The sequence below is a fragment of the Hipposideros armiger genome, unplaced genomic scaffold (assembly GCF_001890085.2).
Source record: "Hipposideros armiger isolate ML-2016 unplaced genomic scaffold, ASM189008v1 scaffold_49, whole genome shotgun sequence".
NCBI lineage: Eukaryota > Metazoa > Chordata > Mammalia > Chiroptera > Hipposideridae > Hipposideros > Hipposideros armiger.
Window position 1 is genome coordinate 1,108,750 of NW_017731399.1, and position 15,436 is coordinate 1,124,185.

At 49.2% G+C, this 15,436-nt stretch overlaps 1 protein-coding gene and 1 long non-coding RNA gene across 2 annotated transcripts in view; one reads left to right on the forward strand and one right to left on the reverse strand.

Moving 5' to 3' along the window:
* The window catches only part of ESRRB (estrogen related receptor beta), a 109,727-nt gene that overhangs the window by 27,183 nt on the left and 67,108 nt on the right, over window positions 1-15,436 (reverse strand). The window contains 1 exon segment of the mRNA XM_019640426.1: window positions 15,067-15,183. Within this exon segment, the coding sequence (XP_019495971.1) occupies window positions 15,067-15,183 (117 nt within the window).
* LOC109381604 (uncharacterized) lies at window positions 2,520-3,356 on the forward strand. The gene is made up of 3 exons (XR_002123784.1): window positions 2,520-2,611; window positions 2,753-2,948; window positions 3,186-3,356. It is a non-coding gene; the product is annotated as an uncharacterized LOC109381604 (long non-coding RNA).

A 15,436-nucleotide genomic window follows, 5' to 3' on the forward strand; every position in this document is an offset into this window, starting at 1 on the left:
TTTTTTTAAAATACTTCACCTTTCTCAGGTTAGTGGAATTAAGTAACATAAAATGTGTGAAGCATAACAAAATGCTTGGTACGCAGTAGGCATTTAGTAGTGATTTCTTTCCTTTCATCTGCCTATTGAAGACGGTAAGATCTGGCTTGAACTGCCAGCTTCCTTTTTGGGAAGAGAGAGAAACACCCTCTTAGTGATAACCACCATGGGGCAGATGTGAACAGAACCCACATGAAACTAAGGTTCAGAGAGGTTAAATATTATGCCCAGGGGCACACAGCCTCAACACAGGCAGGCTCCTGAATATGCCCACAGGGCAGAGTGGTCGCCTCTGTCCAACACTATGACAGGGACCCTCCCCTTGGCTGCAGTCATACTCCCACCCCCACCCCACCAGTGTCATCACTGGGCTGTTGTCCCCTGTCTGCAGTGTCTAATCCCACTTCCCAGTGTAGGGCACAGGAAACAGCAAAGAAGCTGCAGGACCCCTCTGGGGCAGAAACTCCTTGGGAGGAGGGGAGTGGAGCTCCCCAAACCTCTGGGGAACCCATGCCCCATCTGCTGACCTCTCCAACCTACTGCAGGCTTGTCAGAGCGCCCAGAGCTGGCGGCTGCCACGTCCTGGATCAGATGTCCACTTGCTGACTTGATAAGATTGGGCTTCTGACTTTTTTCTTAATGGAAGTAAAATAACTCCCGCTGCCCTCCACCCCACGCCTTTCTTCTTGGTTTCCTTCCCTAAGCTGGACGAGAGCCCAGTCTTTCGGAAGTAAAAATAGCCGAGTGTGCAGGGGCAGCGGCAGCGGGGGGCAGCTTAAATTTCTTTCATTTATGCCCAGGCACTAAAAATAACCAATGAGAGCTCTGAAAAGCGCGGCCCTGCACCTGGCCCAGAGCCTATCCCAGGCACTGGCCCTGTCACATTTCTCTTCCCGCAGGAAAGGCTCGGCCAAGGCCGGAGAGGGAAAGACCTCTGAGCCCATGTCCTTCTCCTGCCTCCTCTGCAGAGCTGCTGTCCTGTCTGAGGGCAGGGTCCCTCCTGACATTGCGAAGGTTTCAGAGCCAAGAAGACCCTTCTCTTCCCCATACCTGGAAATCCCACTCCCCTCCCTCAAATTTAATGTCCTTGGTTAATTAACAATGGAAGCAGGTTCACGTGTATGCAATGGTCCACGGTTTACAAAGCTATTTCCATACCTCCTTTGATCGGCACAACAATGTTGAGGGAGGCAGAATACCTGATTATTATTTCCCATGTGAAAACTGATGCTCAGAAAGGCCGGGTGGCTTGCTCATGGTCACGTAGCCAGGAAATGTCAGAGGGAGGATTTGAATCTTGATCTCCCTGTGTCAGTAGCTCTGGGATAATGTCCAGGAATGGATAATTTTTCAAAGGTCCCCTAATGATTCTGATTATCTGCCAGGTCTGGGGAGCTCTGCACCAAATCTGTTTTGTTTTGTTTTTTCCGTACTTTTATCTGACCTGTGTTCTTCCCAGGGGGCTTTTTGGGGTTGACTCTTTGCCTCTAAGTTCTCCCAAACTATAGCTGACCCATCTCCAGGAAGAAGAGAAAAACACCCGAGGGTGGTGTGGGTACCCAGAGCTCCTGAGGGCCTAGAGGCTGTGGGTCATGTGGGCACGCTGATGGGCATCACAGCCCAGCAGAACACCCAGACAACTTGTCCACATCCTCTGCATCCGTGGGACTGTCTTCAGCCACCTGCCCTGTGGGGATTTCTGGATGGCAGGTGAGCTCACCTTGCTGCCTCAGAAAGGACGGCTATTTTGGGCTGCTTCTCAGCTGGGTGCCACATCATCACGGTACAGAGTGCGTCATGCTGGACTCAATGAAAGTCAAGAGAGAGAGCCTCATGGGACATGCCACCCAATATTCTGGGGTTCGTGGGAACTGGTCCAGGGTAGGTACACTGGTACTGAGGGATGAGCCCCCTGCCTCCTGCCGACTAGAGAAGGACCCATCTCATGCTGCTCTGTCCTGGGGACCCATCTCACCCGGGGTACCATATCCCCAAGAGCATTTCCACAAGCCTGTGCCATGGCTGCATCCCCAGCGACCAAGAAGTCCCCCAAACTGTACACCGGGTGAGGAAAAATTTTCCACCCAGCCTCCCCTTCCTTTCCCTCCCTCTTTTTTCCTTTTGGAGGAAGGGCTATGGGCTTCACTGCTGGCCAAGCCATCTACATTGAGTTGAAACAGGCTTCTTAGAAGGAATTCTTGCATAACCAAGGAGACTAGATGCCACCCAGCTTTGTTATTTACTAGCTCCGTGGCCTTGGGCAAATCTTTTAAACTCAGATGCACCAGATCAGGCATGGCAAATAGCTTTTGGCAGTGCTACAGCCCTCCATTTCCTAGTCTGTGGCAGACATTGCTAATCGCTCGTGACATTCTTGCCTACTGATCCCAGGCATTGCCTAAAAAGCCTTTTCAATCATGCACTCTAGGCAGCCACTCCCCACCCTAGACCTGACAGTCCAACTAAAGGCAAGTTGCGTTCCTGGATCCTGGATGGTTCCTCAGGTTTTTCTGCCTCTAAAAGTCTGATGCTGCGGACAACGGCCCTTAATCTGGCTTCAGGAACCTCTTAGGTGGGCTTCCCGGGTTCTGTGAAACTCCTAAGTTGTCTGCAAAATGTTATGTGTTGGTACTTGTGCGTATTTTATAGTAGAGTTTAACTGGATTTTCAAAAGGATTTGTGAATCCCTAAATCAAGAATAATTGTTTTACAGGCTGTCAGAGTGAACAAGTACACAAATGAATACATAAGACCGGGAGAAATTCAAAGAGGAAGTAAACAAGGGGATACTGTAGAAAGCGATGCAGTGGGAAGAGAGGCCTTTTCTGAGATGACACTGAAGTTGAACCTGGAGGAGCCAGTCCTGAGGAGGGCATCCCAGGCAGAGGAAACAGCCTGAGGACCTTAAGGTGGGAAAGAGTCTGTCATGCTTGCAAATCCAAAGTAAACTGGTGAGGCTGGAACAGAGTGAATAGGAGTGAGGGGGCAGGAGAGGAATGGGGGGAGATGGCAGCAAAGAGGCGGGGAGGGGCCCGATCAGGCAGGGTCCTGAAAACCAGGGTAAAGTGTTCAGATTTTATTCTAAATGCAATGGAAAGTAAGAAATTCCCCCACTTGACTGTTTCTAATTTTTTTTTTTCTTCCAGAAAATGTGAAGCCAAGGAACGGAGAGAGAGGTGATGGGAGATTCAAAACTGCCTTCTAGATCACAGAAGACAACCAATTTTATCACATGATGAAGAGTGTCTATCCCAAATCAATGACCAACATTCTACTTTGTGGTACAACTCTAGGGGCTTTCCCTGTAAAGTGGGCACCAGATGAAAATGGCTACTATTATTATTCCCATTTTACAGAAGAGGAAAGGGAGGCTGAAAGAGGCTTAAGTAAATCACCCAAGGAGCTGATAAGTGGTGATGCTGGGGTCTTACTGGGTCTGTATGACCACTGAACCTGTTATCCAATGCTTTGAACCACCGAAAGCCCTGAATGAACAGTCACAAGGACTCAGCACAGATAAGATCATCTCCCATGACTTCATTCAATCAACACTTCCCCAGTCAGAGGTCATCAGGTCATCGTGCCTGAGTGACCCAGAGGTCACAGGCCACATGGAATGATCTTGTGAGCCATCAGATATACGTGTGTGTGTGTGTGTGTGTGTGTGTGTGTCTGTCTGTGTGTGCAGGTAGGATGGAAAGTGTTCCGGGGGCTCCAAACATACATCAGAGTTCTTGGGCTCTAGTTCAAAGCTGTTCTCTGAAGTGCAGGAGAGTTGGTTAATTTCAGAACGCTGATGTATTTTGGAAAAGAAAAAGAATTTTTAAAGGTAAGCCATCTCTCATCTTCTTTCTTCATTCACGGGGCCAGGAGAGTGGTATTTCTGGCATGGGCTAGAGGTAGAATACTCTATAAATACAAAGCCATTAAGTCCCATGCAGGGGAACCTGATCAGGGCCGCCTTTTAATTTCCTGACATGAGCTGGCCACTAACCCAATTACCCAGAATCCCTGGAGGAGCTCTCCGCCTTCCCAACAAGCACAAAGAGAGCGAGAGCATATTGCATGGATGTCAGCCCAGCTTTCACTGAAATCAAATATCTTTTAGAAGACACTTGGGGAAAGACAGGCAGGGGGCGAAGGGGAGAAGGAAATGAAGTGGGATCAGGAGGCCAGTGGCTTGAGAGAGGTGAAGTGAGGTGAGGAGAAGGTGAAGTTTGCAGGGACAAGCTGTCTAGGGAGAGTTGTTGAACCCCCAGAGCTGTACTAAAAGACTTGGGGGTGTGGGGAGGGGGCTCTGTGAAATGCGGCAAATGGTGTTCCAGGCTCTTCTGGCTTAGAGGCTGTCTGGCCACACCCTAGCCAGGCTGCAAAGCTGGCCTATCAGGGGAGAGCTTTCCCACTGGCTTCCTAGGAGAACCTCTCATCCTGATTTTAGACCCCAGACGGGGCCAACCCAGGACTTTTGTCACCTCTAAGATCCCCATCAGCAAACCCACACGATGGACAGGTTGCTGAAAAGCTGAGTGCAAAGGAGACTGTCTTTGGGGCGGCTGGTTAGCTCAGGTGGTTAGAGCTCAGGCTCGTAACACCAAGGTTGCCAGTTTGATTCCCACATGGGCCACGGAGCTGTGCCCTCCACAATTAGACTGAAGACAACTACTTGATTTGGAGCTGATGGGTCCTGGAAAAAAACACTGTTCCCCAATAAAATTTCTAACAAAAAAAAAAAAAAAAGGAGGCTGTCTTTGAATCAAATACTACTATAACATGCCCAGAAAGCTGACATCTTAAAGCAATCCCACAGTGGATTTCACCAAGGGGTGACCCATCTGGCCCCTACCTTGACCGGCTGATGGAGAGCTGGTTTCAATGCCCCTACTCTATAGAGGAAGAAATGAAGGCCAGAAGCATAAGTGAGAATAATATAGACAGCAAAAATGCCTCAGAGCCAGGAGGCAGACATGGGCACCAACTCCTAACGCAGTGCAGACTTTGTATTCAATTCTTTATAAAGAGAATAATCACGTTTTTCCCCCTGAAAATACAGATTTTCATATACTGGGTTTGTTTAAAATAATACAGGCCCTTGGACATCCCTACATTCCACAGTTGATTCTAGAGCCAACAGCAGCTTCAAGGTAGAGGCTGAGCCAACGGAAGCCACATGTCTGACCTCTTCCCCAGCAGTTGCTGGGCCCCTCAAATCATGCAGCAGTCTCCCAGGTTATTTGACTTCAGAAAGGAAAAACTATAAAAGAGCTGCTGGACAGAAGAGGGGAAACAGCGTTCAGATGTGCAGGTGACATGAGGAGGAAGGGAAGGCTGGCAACCATATTCTCCCCTTCCCCGGCCCCCTGTCCCCCCAAGATCCAGGACACCAGACCCCGGCTCTCCCATGCCTGAGGCCCACTGTGGAAACTTAAAGAGGGGAGCAGCCCGGGGAAAGCTGGAGTTTGCCTTTCAGAGTCAGGTCAGAGCCAGAGGGAAGACAGAGGGAGGCAAGGAGCCCACGCTGGTCCCGGGGGCCTGGCTCCTGCACATGAGGGGGGTGGACACCCAAACAAAAGCAGGAGTCAGGGCAGCTGCCAAAAGCCCCTGCCTGGCAGGGACCCAGGCTCCTCCATGAGGCACACACCTCGTTAGGGGCCGGTCCCCGTGGAGCTTCAGATCCCAGGATCTCGCCAAGGCTCTGTCCTGCGGGGACGGAAACTAAATGGAGGCACTCTGCTTTGTCCACATTGGGAGCCTTTGTGTCATCTTTCCCCCTTTGGATTTAGAAATGCCAGTGCTGGGATGAGGATGGGGGAGGGGCGTGTTATGGCGGCTGCCCCTTCCTCCTCTAGGCAGAGCTCCTTGAAAGGGCCTCTTCAGGCTGGACCCCAGGACGTTTACCTCAGCACTCTGCCCACTCTTGTAGGCAGCCTCAGATGCCCCAGGCTGCTACCCTAGTTAGAGGCCATACTGTGCCCTGTCTCGCATTCCACATCCTTGGCCAACCACAGGGCTACTTACAACAGGGATTGGTCAAAGTTGGCACCCACCCTGCATTTCCTCCCCACCTGAGGCAGCATTTCTCTCAGGCCTGCGTCCCCGAGTCCCCACACCCTCGTCCTGGGACACACATCATCCATCTCACGTCTCTTAACTGGTCAGCCAGGTACCTGGGCTGCTGTTGCTGTTCAATTGCACACTTAGCTCCCCCTCTCATTCCCTTTCTGGGGGGCCACTAGGAAGTACCCCCACTGGGTAGTACCTAAAGAGACTTTTCAGTGTCGCAAGACGGTCCAGGGATTACAAGTGGTGGTCTTCACTGTTTTCTCATCTCTGCTTCTCCCGCCCCTGCTCTTTAGCTCACAATCCAGGTGGCCTGGGGTTGGAAGCCTCCTTCATCCCTGACCTATGCCACAGGGGGCAGGCACAGCATGGAATGTGGGGAGCGCCATGTTTTGGCTCCAGCTCCCCTCAAACTGGTGTGTGACTGAGGGTGCAACAGTCATTTCACCCCAACTCCTGTAGGATTCCTTAAAGTTCAGAAGTAGGGATCTGGTCAAGATGGCAGAGTAGATAAATGCTGTGCTTACCTCCTTTCGTGACCATATCAAAATTATAACTAAACTACAGAACAACCATCATTGAGAATCACCTGAAGTCTAGCTGAACTGAAGTGCTACAACTAAGGACATACAGAATAAGGAGACCGGTAGAAGGTATGGATACATGGAACAGACTGGTCCCATACCTGTGTGTGACCATTCAAAATCAAAAGGGATATCTCGGGTGAAGAGATCCCCCCTGGAGGTGCGAGGAGTCACAGCCCCACATGAGGCTCCCCAGCCCAGGGTTTCAGTCCCAGCGAGAGAAGTCCCCATAACTTCTGGCTATGAAAACCTGTGGAGACTGTGGCTGGGTGACACAAGAGCAGCTGCAGTCCCAGGTGCCCCTCTTAAAGGGCCCGTGCACAGACTTACTCACTGATGGATTCACTTGCTCTGAGCTCCAGAGCTAGGGTAGCAGCGTGAAAGGCACCAGGAACAGATGGAGAGGAACTGAATTATCTGACTTCACGACAAGGGCTGGAGGGGAAGCTTTTCCTCAGACAAAGGAGCTGGCAGAAGCCATTGTTTCTTTGTTGAGCCCTCCCCCTTCCTGGCATGCAGATGCAGGTGGCTGCCATATCTGAGTCTCCACCAACCTGGCTAACACCTTTGTTCACGCTGATTCCCTGAAACCCCACCCCACCTAACTTTTGGGCCCACCCAAGCTGCTTCCAGTAGCTTTTCCATATAAATGGCTGGTCTTGGCTCTACTGCAGACTTTCCTAAAATCTCTCAAAGTTTCACAAGACCCAAACAAGCAGAATCTGGTTTTGGTGTGTCCTGTACCTCTGGATGAGCAGCCCTAAGCCTGGCACTAGCAACAGCCAGGTTTGGCTCCCTGCTTGGCCTCTTGAGGCACCTCCAAGCCCAGCATGGGCTGCGGATTGCTTTCTAGCTCATGTCAGGTGGCCCCAGGCTGTGGCTGAATTTGGTCAGCTATGAGGTTCCTCCCGGGAAGCCCCAGGGCTGGCACACCCAGTGGCCTGCTTTGGACCCAGCCAGAGCATCACCTGGCTCCCTCCAAGGATGACACACCCAAAGAGCAAACTGGGCAGGCACCAGAGACCTGCTAAAGTGAATCCTACTCCCTAGGGTCAGTCCCTGCAAAACAGCTCCTCCGCTATAGTCACAGCCAGTCCTCACAACCAATCAGCCCAAGGATCAACCCCTCCCACTAATGTGCAAACAGCAGCCAAGGCACAACAACAGCAGGAGGGAACACACAATCCACACAAGGAACACACCTGGAGTACCCAGGTCAGATGATCAGGGAGACCGTGCCACTGAGCCCCACAGCACACCTACAACATAAGACCTCTCCACTAAGACAGGGAGACATAGCAGCCCTACCTAACACATAGAAACAAACACAGGGAGGCAGCCAAAATGGGGAGACAAAGAAATATCCCAAATGAAAGAACAGAACAAAGCTCCAGAAAAAGAACTAAACAAAAAGAACCTACCAGATGCAGAGCTCCAAACACTGGTTTTAAGGATGCTTAGTAAACTCAGGGAGAACTTCAACAAAGAAATAGAAAACATAAAAATGGAGATAGAAAACAAACAAACAAAAAAGTCAGAAATAAATAATACAATAACAGAAATGAAGGATACATTAGTGGAAATCAACAGTACATTAGATAAAGCAGGGGATTGAATCTGTAGTTTAGAAGATTAGTTAGCAGAAAACACCCAAACAGAACAGCAGAAAGAAAAAGAAATCTAAAGAAATGAGAATAGTTTAAGGGACCTCTGGGACAACATCAAGCATACCAATATTTGCATCACAAGGGTACCAGAAGGAACTGAAAACATATTTGAAAAAAACAATGATGAAAAACTTTCCTAATCTGGTGAAGAAAATAAATATACAGGCTCAGGAAGTGCAGAGTGCCGAATAAGATGAACCCAAAGAGGCCCATACCAAGACACATCATAATTAAAATGCCAAAGTTTAAAGACAAAAAAAAAAAAAAAAGAATCTTAAAAGCAGAAAAGAAAAGCAGTTAATTACCTACAAGGGAGCTGCCATAAGACTATCAGTTGATTTCTCAACAGAAACTTTGCAGGCCAGAAAGGACCAGCAGGAAATATTCAAAGTGATGAAAAGCAAGAACCTACTATGAAGATTATGCTACCCAGAAAAGCTATCATTTAGAATTGAAGGACAGGTAAAGAGCTAACTAGACAAGAAAAAGCCAAAGAAGTTCATTAACCCCAAATCAGAACTACAAGGAATCTTAAGGGACTTCTTTAAGAGAAAAAAAAAAAATATCAATAATAAAATGGCAATAACTACATATATATCAACAATTATTTTCAATGTAAACAGATTAAATGCTCCAATCAAAAGATAGAGTGGCTGACTGAATAAGAAAAGAAGGCCTTTACATCTGCTGTCTATAAGAGACTCACTTAAGATTGAAAGACACACACAGACTGAAAGTAAAGGGATGGGAAAAGATATTTCATGAAAATGGAAGAAAAAAAAAAGCTGGGTTAGCAATACTTATATCAGACAAAATAGACTTTAAAACAAAGGCTATATACAACAAGAGACAAAAAAGGACCCAGTAATCCCCCTACAGGTTATTTATCCAAAGAAAACAAAAATGCTACTTTGAGGGGACATATGCATCCATATGTTCATTGCAGCATTATTTACAATGGCCAAGATGTGGAGGCAGCCTGGGTGTCCATTGATGGATGAATGGATAAAGGGTAGGTGTTATATATGAGTACATACAATGGAATATTGCTTGGCCAGGGAAGGGAATGGGTTCTTGCCATCTGTGGCAAAATGGATGAACCTGGAGGATATTGTGCTGAGTGGAGTGTCAGACGAGAAAGACAGATACAATAAGATTTCTTATATGTGGAATCTAAAGAACAAAATAAACAAACAAACAAAACAGAAACAAACTCATAGATACAGAGAACATTTTGATGATTACCAGACAGAAAGGGGGTTGGGGGTGAGTAAAAAAGGGGAAGGGATTAAGAAGTACAAATTGGGGACCGGCCGAGTGGCTCAGTGGTTAAGAGCGCGATCTCAGAGCAACAGGGTCTCTGGTTCGATTCCCACATGGGTCAGTGAGCTGCGCCCAAGCTGAGCTGCCGCTGAGCTATCAACAGGTGGCAGGATGGCTCAGCTGGTGAGAACACGTGCTCCTAACAACAAGGTTGCCAGTTTGACTCCCGCATGGGATGGTGGGCTACGCCCACCCGCAACTAAGATTGAACACAAAACCTTGAGCTGAGCGACTGCGAGCTGCCAACGGGCAGATGGATGGTGACTGGACTTAGAGCTGAGCTAGCTGCGCCCTCCACAACTAAGACTGAAGGACAACAACTTGGCTGTTCCCCTTCCCCAATTTCCCAACACTGTTCCCCTTCCCCAATTCCCCAATAAAATCTTTAAAAAAAAAAAAGTACAAATTGGTTGTTACAAAGTAGTCATGGGGATGTAGGGTATAGCATAATGAATATAGTCAATAATATTGTGATAACTATGTATCATGTCAGATGGGTACTAAATTTATCAAGGTGATAGATAGAAGGGGGGTTGGGGTCAGGGTGAAAAAGGTGAAGGGATTAAGAAGTACAAATTGGTAGTTACAAATAGTCATGGGGATGTAAAGTAAAACATAGGGAATATAGTCAATAATATGGTAATAGCTATATATAGTGCCAGGTGGGTACTTGACCAGTCAGTGGGAACACTTCTTAAATTTTATAAATGTCTAAGCACTATGCTATACACCTGAAATTAATATAAAATAATATTGAATGCCAACTATAATTGAAAATTTTAAAAAGGGGGAGAGGTGAAGGGGAATGAGAGGTTCAAATTTCCAGGTATAAAACAAGTCATGGGAATTAATGTACAGCACGGGGAATATAGTCAGTAATAGTGTGATAGTGTGGTATGATGTCAGATGGTTGCTGGGCTTATCATGAGGAATCACTTCTTTAGGTATATAAATGTTGAATAATTATTGTGTACACCTAAAATTCATATAATATTGTATGTTAGTTATATTTTAATAAAAATCTTTAAAAAAAAAATTCAGGAGTACATTAATAGCAACGCAGCTTTCTTCTGCTGCTCTGAGTTCCTCAGGTGCTGGAAAGTAAGCAGAGAGGCCAGGCCATGTGCTTCAAACAGGAAAGGCTGTTGTACAGCTGGCCCCAGCTTGACCCGGTGTCCTCACAGCTAGCTTCCCAGAACAAGATGGCAGCCCTCGTCTTCAGACTCAAGAGCAAGTAGCCTCTCTGAGGCTTAGATATCCTTAGGTTGGTTCCCAATGGCACCAGCACTAAAGCATGCTCCTGGGGACCTGCGTGCCTCAGTTTCCTCACCTGTGAACCCCACGGTGCTCCAGAGGAGCAGAAAGAGCCTGGTGTGGGAGCCAGGGGACCCAGTTCAGACGCCAGCTTGGGTCATGCCCTACACAGGGCTAAGACCAAAATTGTATAGAGTCAAAATGAACCAACACATAGTCTGTCAGCAGGTCCAGTACAGTCCGTTTTTAATCTAGAAAGAGGGCTGTTTCTTCATTTGATCTCCCAAGGAAGCAGCCAGCTGGCCTTCTCATCTCAAAGGGGTTTAAAGAGTTAATGAGAAATGCAGTGAAAAGGCCAATGTGCTATGTAGACACAGGGGCAGTTAAGGAAATGCTTGAAGAGCTTCTGTTTTACAGCTGTAGGCACTGGGCTGCGCTGAGGTGAAGATGGGGGACCTGGAATGGGAAATGGAGGGAGGGAGCCTCCGATTTCCAGGACTTGAGAAGGTCCAAGTCACCTACTGACAAGGCATCTTAAATTTGGATCCTCTTCCCCCGAGGGTCCCGGGAGAGGAGGATGGGAGGGGTGCCCCCTGGGGCTCTTACAGGCTGGGCTGGGCTCCTAGAAACCCCCTCCCTGTGAGGGACTGCATTCCAGTCCTACCACTTCCTTTTCTCTCCCAGCCCCTCCCATAATCCCATCATCAGCAGACACTGCTGTTCCTGCCTCCTCCCACTTCTGGAAAGATCCCAGGGCCCAGAATCACAAAAGCTGATCTGTAAGAATTTCCACTGGCTCCCCTTGAAAGCTAAAGAAGGGGAGGAACACACATGAACACACATGCAATACCCATCCCCCCAAAGTGGTACTCCATGGCGGTCATCAACCTGAGCGGATCAACAGGGAAGGTGATGATGGGGGAGATCTAGAACAGTGCAGCTCAATTAATGAGAACCACATGCCATGTTCAATTTCCTAGCAGCCCCGCTAAAGAAGGTAAAAAGAAGCATGAGATATTAATGTCATAATATGTTTAACCCAATACATCCAGAATATTATTATCTCAACATGCAATCATTAAAAAATAATTATTACACTATTTTACACTCCTTTTCAGCATCCTAGTAAGTCTTTCAAATCTGGCGTGTTTTGTACACTCAGAACCTGTGGCTTGTGCCGCCATGTTGGATGGCACAGCTCTAGAGGAGAAAGAAAGGCAAAGGGAAGAGAAAGGAAAATAAAGGGAGTGGATGGGGAGGCAGGGAACAGGGAAGGGGGAAAACATCCTCCAGGTGACAGTGTGTCCACCTGCCAGGAAGCAGCTGTCCTTCGCAGGTGAAGGGTGCATTATGTGTCCTCTGGGCCTGAATGTCTCCGATCTTTACACACCCAAATTCCATGGGTTCCTGAGAAGTAAAAGGGCATCTCAAGCCTACCCCTCCCAGGGTGGAGGGGGCTTGCCCCCACAGGAGGGCCCCCCATGGGGGGTCCTTAACAGAGAACTTCCAACTCCTGCCTTCCTGACACCTTCTGCCTCCTTTAGGAGTGGAGAGCTTAGGCAGGAGCTGGAGGTTGCAAACCTGTTTGCAGGGTATGTGAGAAAAGAAAGATGGGCACGCCAGGCGGAAGGGTGCTCACCTGGGATGCATGCATGGACGTCTAGGGTCTGCGGACCCCGTGGAGCCGTTTGCGAGTCCGCTGGCCTGTATTCTCCACGGGGTCTGAGACTCCCAGTGAGCTGGGCCTCGCCCGGGACCCCAGCCTGGGTGAAGCCTCGCGTGGGTGTGCAGGGCCCCTTACCTTCCTTCAGCATCCCCACTTTGAGGCATTTCATGAAGCGGCAGGCCTGGCACGACTTGCGCCTCCGTTTCGTGATCTCACACTCGTTGGTGGCCGGGCAGCTGTACTCAATGTTCCCTGTAATCAGACACAGACAGTGTTGCCAAGTGCCATCCAGGGTCCCCACCCACAGTCCAAAGGTTGGATGGGGATTAACCGGCCAGACTTTCACTGTCCCCCTACCCCGCCAAGGTTCCCATAGGGCAGTGGTTCTCAAGGTAGGTGGCTCCGAGGTACTTGTCCAAATGTTTCCAACTCTTTGAAATACAGACATCCCAGTTTTGGAGGTCTGGGTGGGCCAGGCAGCCACAGCTTGGAAGAATGGTCACCCACTGGCTGGGACATCCAAACTCACTGAGGGGCTGTCCTCAGGCTTCAGTGCACCTCAGTCTCCCCATGCGGCATATGGAAACCATTTACTCTTGGATTTTCTGAGGACAAGTATGAACCAGGTTCCACCGCTGACAAAGTGCTTCAAAGTAATGAAACGACTGAGCTCCAATGACAAGGTGCTGTGTACTGAGTACTCACCACGGCTCAGCAAGTACACTTATCCCCATTTTGTACCTGTGAGGAAACTGAGGCTCACAGAGGTGGATTTGCCCAGGGCACCTTAGAGAGTTCTCTCCCTCTTTCTCTCTTTCTCTGACGCCCGGCCAGCCTGAACATTTTTCCATCCCATTTCCCGTAGAGCGGGGGTGGCTGGAGGTCAACCTCTCTGCTGAAGAATTGGACGGGACAGGGAGGAAAGAATACAGATCCTGTGCACCTCTATTCCCTAACCCTAACTGTTTCTTGGATCGGGCTGGCTTATGTGGCTTCTTGGGAAATAATTTCAATATTCACATAAGCAGGGTAAAACGAAAAAGATAAACAGAAACGAGGAGCACTCATACACAGACTAATTCGCCCACGTCTATCCTGGTTTAGAGGGCTCTGTGGAGCCTGGCTCATGCCCCTACCCCCTCTGTCTCCAGCCTCCACATCTCTGTTTCTCTGCATAACTATCAGTTCCTGGATCTCAGTGATCTAGGCTTCCAGGCCTTCGCTCCAGTTGCTTAGAACAAACCCACTCTGCTCCCTGCACCTCCTCGCCCGGCCTGCCTGCATCTCCAGGTCCCCTGAGGTAGGTGTCCCTTCTCCTCCCCATCGCCGGTGTTGCAGCTATTTGCTTCTTCTTAGGCCAGCTGTAGTTCACGTGCCAGGCATACAGTAGGTGCTCAATGCACACTGACAGCTGACACTGACCAGTGCTTATGATGAAGCAGCTACAGTTCTGCATTTCATATACTGAACCTTTCATTTTCCCAACAACCCTGGAGGTAAACATCTTTCTCTCCATCTTACAGATGAGAATGGTGAGCAGAGTCCAGGATGAGGCAGAGCAAGAACTTGAGCCCAGGTGGTCTGGCTCCAGTCTCTGCTCTGAACCACTGCAGTGAGCCATGGCCCTACATTAGCTGGCATGGTTAACTCGTGCTGCCATCTGCACGCTGCTAACTTTTCTAGTTCCCTGGTAGTTGCATAGCCAGTCTATCATCCCTTGAAGGAAGATGGGTCCCAGGTTTGTAAGGGTCGTTGTCCCAGCAGGGGGTCAATAAGTGACTGCTGGTTTGGCATTGGTGCTCCACCAGGACAAGAGGGTTGAGCAGTAACAACAAGAACTCAAGCCATGATCACCTTTCAAGTGAGGCCCTGCACACCTTTGTGTGTGTGTGTGTGTGTGTGTGTGTGTGTGTGTGTGTGTGTGTGTTTGTGCACGCGCACATGCATGGGTGCGTGCGCACACATGCACGTGGGCGGGAGTGGGGTGGGGGTGACAGAGAGAGTTTTCTAATTTTATTTATTTATTTTTGTTCCTTTCAATTTGTTTTATGGCCCCAGCGGCTGGCTGCCAGCAACGCCAGGCTGGTGGCCTTGTAATTTCTGTAAGTGCCTCCTTGATAAAGTGATGAGATTAATTCATCAGAATTCCCGTGGTCTCTTAAGGGCAGTCTAGGAGAGCNCCAACTCCTGCCTTCCTGACACCTTCTGCCTCCTTTAGGAGTGGAGAGCTTAGGCAGGAGCTGGAGGTTGCAAACCTGTTTGCAGGGTATGTGAGAAAAGAAAGATGGGCACGCCAGGCGGAAGGGTGCTCACCTGGGATGCATGCATGGACGTCTAGGGTCTGCGGACCCCGTGGAGCCGTTTGCGAGTCCGCTGGCCTGTATTCTCCACGGGGTCTGAGACTCCCAGTGAGCTGGGCCTCGCCCGGGCCCCCCAGCCTGGGTGAAGCCTCGCGTGGGTGTGCAGGGCCCCTTACCTTCCTTCAGCATCCCCACTTTGAGGCATTTCATGAAGCGGCAGGCCTGGCACGACTTGCGCCTCCGTTTCGTGATCTCACACTCGTTGGTGGCCGGGCAGCTGTACTCAATGTTCCCTGTAATCAGACACAGACAGTGTTGCCAAGTGCCATCCAGGGTCCCCACCCACAGTCCAAAGGTTGGATGGGGATTAACCGGCCAGACTTTCACTGTCCCCCTACCCCGCCAAGGTTCCCATAGGGCAGTGGTTCTCAAGGTAGGTGGCTCCGAGGTACTTGTCCAAATGTTTCCAACTCTTTGAAATACAGACATCCCAGTTTTGGAGGTCTGGGTGGGCCAGGCAGCCACAGCTTGGAAGAATGGTCACCC